The sequence below is a fragment of the Heptranchias perlo genome, chromosome 10, assembly GCF_035084215.1.
Source record: "Heptranchias perlo isolate sHepPer1 chromosome 10, sHepPer1.hap1, whole genome shotgun sequence".
In the NCBI taxonomy this organism is placed as follows: domain Eukaryota; kingdom Metazoa; phylum Chordata; class Chondrichthyes; order Hexanchiformes; family Hexanchidae; genus Heptranchias; species Heptranchias perlo.
The window spans coordinates 44,346,119-44,360,216 of NC_090334.1; the positions used below are offsets into that span (position 1 = coordinate 44,346,119).

The 14,098-nt window shown below is 40.2% G+C and overlaps 1 protein-coding gene across 2 annotated transcripts in view; it reads left to right on the forward strand.

Annotated features, from left to right (window-relative positions):
- Positions 1 to 11,882, forward strand: part of atg14 (autophagy related 14) — a 31,946-nt gene extending 20,064 nt beyond the window's left edge. Inside the window, exons 6-11 of one of the 2 annotated variants that reach the window (XM_067991575.1) lie at positions 1,428 to 1,657; positions 2,814 to 2,931; positions 4,476 to 4,566; positions 4,845 to 4,930; positions 9,392 to 9,747; positions 11,367 to 11,882. In XM_067991575.1, the coding sequence (XP_067847676.1) occupies positions 1,428 to 1,657; positions 2,814 to 2,931; positions 4,476 to 4,566; positions 4,845 to 4,930; positions 9,392 to 9,701 (835 nt within the window). In that variant the 3' untranslated portion in view covers positions 9,702 to 9,747; positions 11,367 to 11,882. Of the gene's footprint in view, positions 1 to 1,427; positions 1,658 to 2,813; positions 2,932 to 4,475; positions 4,567 to 4,844; positions 4,931 to 9,391 lie in introns of both variants that reach the window. The other variant, XM_067991574.1, reaches the window with a different exon arrangement.
- The last annotated feature ends 2,216 nt before the right edge of the window (positions 11,883 to 14,098 follow it).

The window sequence follows — 14,098 nt, forward strand, 5'->3', positions numbered from 1 at the left end:
TCCTGCAGCAATGTCCTGGGGCTGAGATGATTAGCCTCCAACAACCACTACCATCTTCCTTTGTGCTAGGTATGACTCCAGCCACTGGAGAGTTTTCCCCCTGATTCCCATTGACTTCAATTTTACTAGGGCTCCTTGGTGCCACACTCGGTCAAATGCTGCCTTGATGTCAAGGGCAGTCACTCTCACCTCACCTCTGGAATTCAGCTCTTTTGTCCATGTTTGGACCAAGGCTGTAATGAGGTCTGGAGCCGAGTGGTCCTGGCGGAACCCAAACTGAGCATCGGTGAGCAGGTTATTGATGAGTAAGTGATAGCACTGTCGACAACACCTTCCATCACTTTGCTGATGAGAGTAGACTAATGGGGCGGTAATTGGCCGGATTGGATTTGTCCTGCTTTTTGTGGACAGGACATACCTGGGCAATTTTCCACATTGTTTGGTAGATGCCAATGTTGTAGCTGTACTGGAACAGCTTGGCTAGAGGCGCAGCTAGTTCTGGAGCACAAGTCTTCAGCACTACAGCCGGGATGTTGTCGGGGCCCATAGCCTTTGCTGTATCCAATGCACTCAGCCGTTTCTTGATATCACGTGGAGTGAATCGAATTGGCTGAAGACTGGCGTCTGTGATGGTGGGGATATCGGGAGGAGGCCGAGATGGATCATCCACTCGGCACTTCTGGCTGAAGGTGGTTGCAAACGCTTCAGCCTTGTCTTTTGCACTCACGTGCTGGACTCCGCCATCGTTGAGGATGGGGATGTTTACAGAGCCTCCTCCTCCCGTTAGTTGTTTAATTGTCCACCACCATTCACGACTGGATGTGGCAGGACTGCAGAGCTTTGATCTGATCCGTTGGTTGTGGAATCGCTTAGCTGTGTCAATAGCATGTTGCTTCCGCTATTTAGCATGCATGTGGTCCTGAGGTGCAGCTTCACCAGGTTGCCACCAATTTTTTTCCCTCCATGTGGAGGAGTGCCGAGGCCCCATTCTGCATCTCCACATGTGACTACACAGCTGGGACTGATAACCCACTAAGACCAATTATACTGCTGATGTTGAATCAATTAAGCAGTTTGAGTATGTGGAAAAAGGTTTGTTAAAGCTAGTTTCTTCGTGATAATTCAATATTTGATTTAAATGACAGTTTCCTTGCAATTGAAAGGGATCTCTAGTAACCAAATAGATTGACTAAAAATGATATCAGTTATGAGTATAGATGCTGGATTCTTCCTCTTTGTCGTCACAGACCCTTTGCTGTCCTTTGTCTGCATATATGCCCTGTTTAAGTATGATTTTAGGCTTTAAACTTTACCTTTTATGATGCAGTACAGTAATCCATATTAAGTAATAGGGATTATGAAGTATCCTATTCACTATAAAATGTGCAATCTCATTCAATTTAATTTTTTTTCCTTGGTACTACTAGGGATCCAGCAGATACGACATTTGAATCTGACAGTGGCATGACGTCCAGTACTGTGAGTGAGCTGGCAGAGGCAAGGAGAACTACTTATCTCTCTGGAAGATGGATCTGTGACGACAACAATGGAGAAACCAACATAGGGATTGTAGGCCGCTGGATATACCTGCCAAGCAATGGGGATTATTCAGCTTATTATAACTGGGTGGAAGAGAAGAAAACTGCACAAGGACCAGGTGAGGTTTTTAAGTGTGCCTCAGTGTAATTAATGGTGTACATTCGACTCGAAATAGCTATTTGCAAGCTTATTAGTAACTTATGTGAGTCAGAAACACCCCCTTTTTCCCCCTTAGTAAACTTCAGGGAAGTAAATTGTTGTGTTGATTCCAGAGGTTCAATGTAATGCATTAGAAATTTAGATAAAGATGCATTCAAAAGACTGTATGTGTAGAATCCAACCCAGACTAATTCATTGATAGTCTTCCTCTCCTCTCTATCATTTCCTTTCTGTAAGGGCCCTCAGAGTAGCGCAGTTGGCCAGTTTAAACTAATTGAGCATAAAGACAAGACTGCCCTTGATTTGGACCATCAGTCTCACTCGGGGGTCCATAGGGACGGCTAGTGTGCAAAATTGAAATATCAAATTAGTGCTGATCTTCTAAGGGACGTTGTTTTGGCAGAATGTAACCTCCATCCATTACAGTGTTATCATTTACCTAGGAATGCTGACACTGGCTGCAAAAAGTTTAAAAGCTTTCTATTGCCCTTATTTTTCATCAGAAAATCCTTTCTTCCAATCCCCCTCAAAATATATCAATATTTGATGGCGGCCAACTGGGAAATTATTGTCCATCTGTCTGTGTGACTGTGTTTGTTTATTTTTAGTTCAGTTATGTATGTGTAAACTGCGGATGCTAATAGTACTAGTGGATGCCCCACAATGTTGCTCATGGAGGGAATAAAGGTACATGTGTTACTCACCTGCCTGAATTATATAAAGAAAGAAATCTAAGCCCTTGTGCACCCGAGTTCAAAGTTGAATATTGTCCTGGTTACAATCTTGTACTATAAATGAAGCTTTAGGCTTGTCCTTGGTTATAAAAGATAGATATGGATAGGTATTGTAGCAGTGATTCTCAAAATTTTTGGAACAATCCTTGTTTACTTTAATTTTGAACACAACATCCTCGAACAAAAATTATTACTGCTTCACGACTTCGAAAGAGGCTGTTAAATTGATGGATTTACTTCATTTTTGTCTGGACAACATGGGATTGGTAGAGAATATACACGAGTTAACGTGTGCATCCATGGGCTCTCAAAAGTGTTTGTGTGGTATTATTGAAGATTTTAAATCTTGCCTATATCTTGCCTTGTATTGTTTTTATACAGATATGGAACAAAGTAACCCTGCATACACCATCAGTGCAGCACTGTGCTACGCCACGCAATTGGCAAACATACTTTCTCACATTCTTGATGTAAATCTTCCCAAAAGACTTTGCAACAGGCAAGTATCCTAAAGTCAAATAATAACTGGTAAATCTTCAGAAGCATGCATATTGAACTCTCCACTGCATGAAGTTCTTTTTATCTGTTTTACTATTTTAAGACTAATCCAATGGCAATTGGGCTACTAGAAACGCCATGGCTCTGACTATCAAAATCAAGAATAAATATGCGCGGGAGGTTGAATAGGAAGAAATACCAAAAGGAACGTACTTTGCCAAGGGGAAAAAAGGCATTCTGAGTGAGATTCAGCCTTTCCTGACGTAATGATTTTCTGGGATTGGCCATGGATTATGATAAAAGTGCTAATTCAAATGTACCGGAAATGGAATTCTTCAATATTTTCATCCCCTTTAACATTCCTCTCCTGTAGGTGATCACTTATGGTTGGGGTGTGGTTTCACAAGCATTGGCACCCTCCATGACATTACTGAAATGACCATTCTTGATATGCAAGTTTGAACAGTGAGCACTACGAGGCTATCTGACTGGGGAGAGCATTACAGCCAACTCAATCCTGTTGTCACCTGATATTCACATACAGAGGGGCTACTGGATTGCAATAGAAGCTGGCACCTCAGCTGATTTTTCCCTTTTCCAGCCTGGGGACACTGAGGTGTCTTTTTGTTCCCAAACCTATCAACCCCTTGCTATCCTAGCTTGCATTGGTTAACTCAACATTTACCGGGAATCAAACCTAGGACCTTCTGGTATGTACAGCTCAGTTCCACATCATGTGGTGCCCTTATTTATTTAACCCTCTAGAATGGAATTCAGATTTTGACCTATTAAGAGTAGCTCAGGCCCATGAGCGGGGTTTCTGTCTACTGTTTAGAGCAGAGAATAATATGTGGTCTTGGGAAGATTCAAAGAGGATGATGAAAAATTAAGAAATGAAAGAGGATAAGAAAAGAAATAAGGAAGAAAAAGAAATAAAAGAGGATACGGAAAAGAAAAATTGCATTTTAGCAGATTAGTTTTAAAACCAAGATTTGCTGAAGATTTCATCTCACAACCAACAGTCACCATTAACACAAGTGGAAAATTTTAACCAAGTTCATTAAATAACCATCTCTCATTGGTCTCTGGATTGCTTTTTATGATGAATGTGTACGGAGCAGCTTGTGTCAGTCTCAACTTGTGTAAATACTGATGTGCTATCTTGGTAATGGATAGGTTCCTAATAATTTAGTTTCACTTAAAGAATAGTACTGAAGTCACCTGGTGAAAATGTACATCTCTGGATTGACTTGTACTCATTCTCAAAGTTGCACTAGCATAAGAATTACTTCAAGGCAATCTGACCTTTCATCAGAACTGGAAGAAGTTCTTAAAAACTGTTAAATCTCAAACTTCTTCCAGTTCTGACGAAAGGTCATCGACCTGAAACATTAACTCTTTCTCTCTCCACAGATGCTGCCTGACCTGCTGAGTATTTTCAGCATTTTCTGTTTTTATTTCAGATTTCCAGCATTCTCAGTATTTTGCTTTTGTTTTATATGGAATATGAAGTTTTGTATTACTAAGATGATTTGTCTTCTGCAGTGAATTTTGTGAAGAGAATATGAGCAGAAAGAAGTTCATTCGAGCAGTGAACAAGTTAAATACAAACATCCTACATCTCTGCTTTTCCCAGGTACCACACTTAGATGTAAAAGAGACTGAAATTTGATTTGTGAGTTTAAAAAAAATGCCTGACTGGCTTTGCACTGAGAATTATTTTATTGCTCTCAAGTATCTCAGTGCAATTTGAGTTACTAAAAGCTGAAAGAAATGCAGCAATAAGGTAGTTCAGTTATTTTTAAAAAAATTATGTTTATAAAATATAGTAACAAAGTCTACAGATAATTCTTAGATCGCAATAACTTCATTTTTAATACTGCTAATCTTTTGTAACATTTTCTTATCACACAGCATGTTAACCCAGAACTGTTACATCCTTTGCATACACTCCGGAATATTATGCACTTGGTCAGTGCTGAAAATAAAAACCTGGGCAGGTAAGTTGGATCTTTAGTAGATATGGGAACAAGCAGCAAGTCTTTGAGAAGCAGTTTACTTGAAGTTACAAAGATTAAATCTGACGGGTTTGCTTCTTCCATCTCTGAAAGTTCAATGCTTATATAAAAAAAATTCTATATTGACTCCTTATGAAAAAAAATGGCTAATTAATAGCAATAAATGCTTTCTGTGTAAAGAGCAAAGGTGATGCAACATACTTTTTTTGTTGGGGGGGGGAGAAAATTTTCCTAAAAGACTCATTGAGGCATATCTGCTTTATAATAGTGGATAACAGCAATAGGAAAAGTGGGGTGTAAGCTTGTGGTGTTAATAATGTACACTCTACATCTTCACTCTGATCCTTTCTAATCTGAGTTTGAATCAGAGTAAAGAACAGAAGTCACCATTGCATCAGGAAATTCCAGTCAAGTTCCATGATGAATTGGCATTCCATTCCCATACTTCGTAACTCCATGTAAACAAAAATGTTGCGCAGGTTTTGTGTCAGTAATAGGAGTCAGATTTCAGTGGGTTGATCTGCAAACTACTTGTTTTGCCTGTCATTTTGATCTAGTTGATCTCATGAAAGCCTGGACAGGCTTGACTTGTATAATTCTGATGGCTATTTAATACTTCTACAGATTTTCTGCTCTAGTAGTAATGAGGTCTGAAACAATAAGCTGCCATTTCCTACCAGGGAGTGCCCAACTCTCCCAGCACATAGCCAAATAACCAGGAGGTAGGCATTCAAGAGTATGTGAAGAGACAAAGGTAGAAATGGCTAAGAAGCTATGGCAGAATTGATTTTCAACTCGCTATGAATAATGGTTGTTCAAGATTTGAAAATACTGAATGTCATTCCAGATTTTTTTTAAAGAAAAAAAATTAGAAGTATGACTCTGGAAAGCTTGACCTAGAGTGGGAAAATATTGGACTGTACTGTAAAGGAAGCATTTAGTGGTAATGAAAGCAGTAATTCTAAGCCAACAATGTGTGCAAAAAGCATATAATGTCTGAACGTTACTGGAATTCATAAGATCACTGGATCAATGTGTATGAAGATCATTGGCCAATCTTAGCTCATCCATCCAGAGACTCTACAGTCGGGATCCCCATTACAGATTCCAACAATTTCTTAAATTAAATTTTTATCTGCTATCCTACCAGGAAGTCTTTTCAGTGTTGTAATCACTCTGAAGCGGCCAGTGGGGTGCAAGAATGTGGATTGTAACTTCAGTGGGAGTTCAACTTTGGGGTGCAGTTGTACAGGAGTATTTTTTCCTATAATTAATACTTGTGTGTCGTGAGTAAACAAAGTTTAATTCCTAAAGAGCTTGATGCTAATGGGAGTTCAGGCTAATGCTGTCCGTATTTTTAAACAGTGGGGTGGCACTGCAGGGCACCTTCATGATGTGTTTGGAGTACAATATCTGGGCTTCTCTGCGTATCCAGGGACAGCACATTTGCACTATCAGAAAATGATGTCTCTGGAGCAGTCACATACCAAAGCATCAGAGAGGATGAGGGGTTTCTGCTCTTCAGAATGTTGTCATCCAAGAGGCAGTTCCAGACAGTCCAGGGTAGTGTAGAGAGAAGTGGGTGACTATCCTCAGGTACAGCAGATGGAGACAGGACTCAGAGGTGTAGGGAGCCTCAAGTTACTGCGACTGTCCAATAGATAGATGGTATTAGACAAATACGAGGTGGACATTGACTCAGAGAAGGGTGTTCCTCAGTAGCATTGTGGGCACCATGGGTCCACCTGGGGGTTAAGAGGTAGGAAGGCTACAAAAATAGTAGTGGGAGAATCTATAGTCACGGGAATAAGACAGCCTTTCTTGCACTTGTGACTAGGAGTCCAAAATAGTATGTTGCCTCCCTGGTGACTGGATGAATGGCATCACAGAATAGGTAGAAAAACTTCTGGAAAGAGAGGATGAGAAGCCAAAATTTGTGGTCCATGTTGGAACCAATGACGTAGATAGAAGTGCACTTGAGATCTTGTAAAGGGAGGTTAAGGACCTAGGCAGAAGACAGGTTGATGGATCAGCAATGGGAAATCTTCAAATACAAGATGGAGAGAGTACAAAATAAATATATTCTTAAAGACAAACGGTGGGGTACTTCAAAGAATAAAGTTCCATGTATAAATAGAGAGATTATAACTAAACTGAAACACAAAAGTGTGGCATGATAAAATTAGAGTTAACAATACTAAAAAAATGAAAAATGTAAAAAGTGTAGTGGGAAGGTGAAAAGGAGATTAGAAGGGCTAAAAGAGTATATGAAAAAAGTCTAGCAAATAATGTAGGAGGGAATAGTAATGGCTGCTATAAACATATAAAAAGTAAAATAATAGAGGGTCGGACCACTCAGAGATGATGGAGGGGGTCTAATTGTGGAGAATGAAGCTCTGGTGGAGATTTTAAATATTTTGTTGGCAGGCTAGATTAGTTGCTTAAGATCTAGAGTAGGGGTTGAACCCACAACCTTCTGACTCAGACGAGAATGCTAATATGAACTACAGCAATTTAACCGGGCAGAACAATTATATTTAATATTGAAATGTACGGCAACACAGTTCAATGTTGAAAATAGAAAATCTGATTTCAGAAGGAAGGAGATCCATCAAGGAAAAGACCTGGTGGGTATATTTGGCCATGTATTAACTGTGCTAGCACATTATGTGACAGTAGTTGCAAAGGCAAGTTGAATGTTTGTGACTTATAAGTAAATTTATGGAATAAAAATGTAAGGAAGTATTCTGCCACTCTAAGACAGGAGTCATTGTGAAGGGAAGAATGTAGTTTATTCAAATTGTCCCACCATTTTAAAAAAACGTAAACAGTGGAATTGATTCAGAGATGATGAATGGGTAAATATACTGCAATTTTGAAACGGAATCTGAGGGTTCCCAACTTCTCATGGTGACACTAACAGTTCCACGGGTGGCAGCAGCCCATCAGTATTCCATCCAAGTCACCTTCGTGTGCAAGCATACAATGTGTTTTGGTGGACTATTTTCCCATGAAGGACATCACAGCCAAGCAGTAAAATTCATAGTTTAAAAATCTTCTTAAAAAAATCATCTTTTCTGGAAAGCAGTCAGCCTTTTTTTTTTGCTCTTAGTTCTATTTCTCTCCTGTTTTATTTTTTTCTGCTCTTTGCTTTTCCTTTTGTTTCACTTTATTCAGTTTTACCTGTCTCCTGTTTATTTCTGCAACTGTAGACAGGGTGACAGGAGGGTCCTCTAGCCTTCAGTAGGCAGAGAAGGGCAACAGCTTTGAGAATCGGATGAGTAGGGAGAGGCAGCACTATTAGACCACAGGTCAGGCAGTGCAAGGCAAAGCATCTGGAACCTGATAGGCAGGAAGAGGCAGAGAATCAGTGCTCAACCTGGTTTGCGGAGAGAATAAGCAGAATGGATACTTGATCTGCTAAGGGCAGGAACTTGGTGTAATGTAACAGACACAGACTCCAACCAATCAGTAAGAGCAACTGCAGTACTGCTATACTCTGACTTTTAAAAAAAAATAACAGTAAGATCATAGGAACTTTTATTCCAGTGACAAAGTTAAAACTTCTTGTAACTTATGGACAACCACTTTGTGTAATGAATAAGTAGAAAATTTACCCAGGATTCCCACTCCTGATTGCTATCCAACCTGAGTTAGTGCCTTTGGAGGAGAAGAGAAACAGAGAGAAAATTGAAAGAAAAGCTTTTTCCCACTATATGGTGAATTCTATGAATTTCGACTTTGCATTAGTCAGTGGCCTTGATCTGCAACTGCCTGAAAATTTATTGTACCACAGAAGTATCGCTCTTTGAATATTCTCCACTTTGCCTTCATTTCAGGCATGTGCTTCAGCAATATGGTACTATATCCACTCTTCCACTAACCATTTTCAAGTCCAGCAGGTTTTAAATATCGTATTTTGGCAGTGTCTTCTGCTGTTATATACAGTTTCTGAATACTGGTAGCTCAAGGTTTTTTGTTTCTGCCTTGATTGTGTCTGATTATATTACTACTTTGAAATGTTATCCTTCTGTTAGCTCTTGAGCAAATCAGAATGAGGGATGAAATGTAAAGTTCATATCAGGGGTATCATTTCAAATTTTGTGTAAATACATATTAAACTTTTTTTCTTTAGTCACATATTGGATATATAATATGCAAAAATGACTTCTATGTGCCAATGGATGAAATGTATTTTAGACAGGTGAACAGATCTTCAATACATCAAAATGTAATTTTCATCCATTGGCAAGGAGAAGTCATAATTAGATTTATCTAAGGCAGTGTAGTTTTAAAGGAATCCTTAATTGTACATTTAGGCATAGTAATTTGCAACATTCCTTAGAGAAAAGATTCCTTTGAGAATCCTGATGTACAGGAATTTATAAATTCACTTTTGTCCCATTATTAAATGTTTATAAACTGTAATGTTTCTGAATTTAGATCTGGGCCTTTCGAAATCAGTGCTGATCTTGAAGATTCAATGGAGTTGGTGGACCCAAATATTGCTGCTCAGACAGATGAGAGTGGTGATGAATATATAACTGACGACGAGACTGATTTGGGAACAGATTGGGAGACTGTACCCAGTCCTAAATTTTATGATATCCCCTCTCAGCCAGTGGAAGTATTGCAAAGCCAGGCCATGCAAGCATCTCAGCCAATCAGCAATAGCAATAGCACAGGTGGTATGATCTCTTCTGCTGCAGCTTCTGTTACATCATGGTGGAAGCAGTACTATGGACACCGCTGATTACCTGCTGCATTGGAACATAAACTTCCAATAAAAAGAAAAGCACGTGAGAACACCACTTTAGTGCCTATAAAACACACCAATAAAATTAATCTGTTGTGTTTATATGGATCAGATAGGCATAAAACTACTGAAGGCTGCAACAGGTTAAATTCTGTTTTGGCATAATGGAACTATCTCTTTTCTGTTGAGAAAATTCAGATGTGATGTGAAATTGAGGCATACATTGTTAAAAAGGAAAGTGTCAGATAAGCTCTTTTTGTTTGAAGTACTACTCATTTTTATTGCAGAAAATAAGGATCTTGGCAAATTTGTTTAAAAAATCAATTTTATTACTGAGATTGTGACCCTTACATCAGGTCTCCCTCCCTAGTAGACTGTGCTGCTGAATGTCAGTAATAGGGAGTATTCCCTGCATCCTGAAATGGCACTGTTGTAAACAGTGGGGTGGGGGGTGGGGGTGACTTCAAATCAACTTGAAAGTCACTTAGATCAAGGAAGCCAAGTTACAGAATTTGGAATGTGGTTTCCTAAAATTGTGTGGCTCCAGATTACTTCTGAGGCTGTTTTCATTGGTACTTGACCCCCAGTTTACAGTTAAACCACCCTGGAATGCTCCCTATAATTATCATCACAAGGGCCAATTGCTAGGTCCTATCTGAAGCCCCAGGCCAGCAATAAAATTTACCTTTTTATAAATAAAACTATGAAGAAATGTGTGTTACGGCCATTATTTTCTTGTATTAAAAGGAATAGTACATTATGTACAAAGTACTACTTCTGAACTTTCCTTCTCTTTTCAATAGTCAAACCCAAAGTGAAATTCTGTGTCTTGCCTTTCAAAACTGAGTTTATATGCAGAAGTACATTTTACAGAATAGTCCTATTCAGATGAGTCAAGTTCTATTTTACCACTGTCTGCTTTACTGCAGTCGGCAATAAGGCATGTTGATTAAATCAAGGCAATAGAGTAACAAAAATATTTGTTTCTTCTAAACATTTGCTAGTTAAATTTAAGTAATAGAAAGCGGTTGATGAACATTAATAACGCCCAAATCATGTGGTTAGAATTCTCTTCACTACCTTATGACCAGGTGGCCTGGAGACATCAAAGCTTCAGAGTTTTGATATAGCTAAATCTCAAATCCTGTTAACTCCACTTTACAATCCGAAAATAGTTCCAAAATAAATTACATGTGATGTAAAATAACAAAACTTTCTAAAAATAATAGTACTGTATTAACTAAAATTAACTTGTAAGCTATGGCAGGCCATAAGGGGCTGAATGGCCTACTTCTGTTCCTGTGTTCTCAAGTAGTTCAGATTTTTGATAGTTTGATAGTTGACATAGAATATCATGACAGCCAACATCATTTGTTTTGATATTCAGAATTTTATTTTTGGTTAACCTCGTTGACATGAAAACTTAATTTCACTAAGTTTTTACATTAAAATTGTTAAGATTGTGAATTCTATACCCAGATTGGCATGGCAAGTAAGTGTTCAGATTACTTAGTCAATATCCACAACATGAAAATCCAAAGAGTGGTCAGTAGGAAAAGAGAACATTGGAGTAACAATCCAACTTGCAACAGTACAGGTCTTTTTAGAATTGATCTTACACTTTTAAAAATTTTCAATTTGTGATTTTAATTCATTTTGCAGATTTCATCCCACAACGTATGCAGACTTAAAGACAAGTGTGATTTGAACATGGTTTTCTCATTTCCACTAATAGCAACGGTTGTACTGGGCTAAGGGGAAGTCCCTCCTATATTTATAATTTAATATGTGGTATGAAAATAAATTGGTGAATTTTTTTAAATTGCCAAATCATTGTGTTGAAAGTTCTGAAATGGAAGAGTTAATTACTTACCTTGTAGTAACTTCATTCTTGAAACAGAAGTATCCTCTACATCTTAAGTCCATACTGATTGAGTTTTATAAAACTAAAGCCCTTTTAAAATATTTGTGGCGGGATGGAAAGGTCACGTCCTGACTTTCCCTTCTTTTGCCTCAGCTAGGTGGAATCAGTCTGTTCAAGAGCAGCAAAGAAAACAAGGTGACAATGCGAGTAATAGAACCAAATGCATGTTTTCAAAAAAGAACAGAATGGCAGTTAGGCAGCGATGGGATGTGCAGAGATGCTTCCAGTTGAATAAAGATGACTCCACAGATGAAGTGTTTTACTGTCATTCATAGGAACATAGGAATTGCGAGACAAGACAAAACCAAGGTCTAGTTTGCCTACCACCATCCTGGTAGTTGCATGACACTATGATAATGGAATTGTGAACCAATCATAGCAGTACAGCTCTATCAATTAATCTACAACAGACCCAGAAATGACACGAGGAAAGCCCCAGTGGTGAAGAGCTTTGGGAACCATAGGTCCAAAGTCATCTTTTTCCTTCCAAGCATGCTACACTTACCACATCATGCCTCAAACAACTTGTATACTATATCCCAAAATGTTATTTATGAATGAAATCTATCTAATTTGCATTTGAATGAATCAATACTAGCTGCTTCCACTGTCTCCCTAGGGAGTCTGTTTCATAGATTGACCACTCACTCACTGAAATATTGTTTCCGCCGATTCTTTTTGAATTTAGCCCTTCACTCAAAATACTTTTTGCAAAATGTCTGCTATTCGCCCCATCCATTGACCAGTCGACTACAACAATACAAATTATAACATGCACATTCCAGCCTCTAATGAGAATAACTGGAAAACAATATTAAAATGCATTGTGGCACTGAAACTAGCTTCAAGTTGCAAACATGTCTCACAAACAAGCAACATCTGAAAGCTAGGAATTAGCCTGTGATAAACTGGGAATGCCTACTAGCTAGGAATGGACTCATGACAAACTCGGAACACCCGGTGGCTAGGAATGGGCTCGTGACAAACTGGGAATGCCCGGTGACACGGAATGGCCTCGTGGCAAACTGGGAACGCCCGGTGGCTAGGAATGGGCGCGTGACAAACTGGGAATGCCTACTAGCTAGGAATGGACTCTTGACAAACTGGGAACACCCGGTGGCTAGGAATGGGCTCGTGACAAACTGGGAATGCCCGGTGACACGGAATGGCCTCGTGACAAACCGGGAACGCCCGGTGGCTAGGAATGGGCGCGTGACAAACCGGGAATGCCTACTAGCTAGGAATGGACTCTTGACAAACTGGGAACACCCGGTGGCTAGGAATGGGCTCGTGACAAACTGGGAATGCCCGGTGACACGGAATGGCCTCGTGACAAACCGGGAACGCCCGGTGGCTAGGAATGGGCGCGTGACAAACCGGGAACTAGGAATGGGCTCGTGACAAACCAGGAACACCCAGTAGCTAGGAATGGGCTCGGGGCAAATTATGGCAGTTTCTTCTTGGATTTCCTCCTTCTGTTTTATCAGACCCTAGGACTACCCGCTCATTATCCCAAAACTCACGACTAATCCCAGACCAGGGACCCCCAGTGCTAAGGGACTACAGAATCCATAGGCCTGTCAGCCAACTCAGTGCTGCCACAACTCAGGACCTTCTGTCCCAAGTACTGGTGGACCCGGTCACCTCGAACACTCTCCAATGCTAGGCCCCAGTCCACAGTACTACTATACCCCAAGAGCCCTTCCAACTGCTGCCAGACTCAGGGAGCCCCAATGCTTTAGGACCCTCATGCACCATTGCTGCCAGACCTGAAGGGACTCTGTCCCTCCTCGACTTCCTCCTCCTTCTGTGCTCCAGATGCAGCACCCTCCCCTGTACTGCCACATCCTGGGACCCTACACAGTGCTGGTAGACCCTGGGACCTCCCACCCAATGCTCCCAGATTGGGCTCTCTCTTCCTCCACCCCCCAGTACTTCAGAATCATCCAGTGAACTAAACCCCCATTTTATCTCCCAGTTTCTCCATCTGCAGTACTACCAAATCCCAGAACCATTCCTCAATGCTACCAAAGCCCAGCACCCCACCCTCAAATGCTGCTGAACTTCACATGCCTACCTTCAATCTGCTACATGTTAGCCAACATCTTCCAGTCCATTCAGTAGTAAAAATCACAGCATACCACACATTTTAACTGGAGGAAATTGCACTCATCCAAGACTGGATGTCAGAGAAGCAATCAAATAACACAAGCAATAGTGGGATCGAGAGAGGTGGTGGTGAAGTACAGCTGGGTGTCATCAGCATACATACGAAAGCTGACCCAACGTCTTCTGATGTTGCTAAGAAGCAGCATGTAGATGAGGAAGAGGAAGGGGCCAAGGATAGATCTTTCGGGGACTCCAGAGATATTGGTGCAAGGTGGGAAGAGAAGCCATTGCTTGACCAGCGCTGGCTACGATTTGATAGGTAAGTGTGGAACCAAGAGAGGGCAGCTCTACTGAGCTGGAC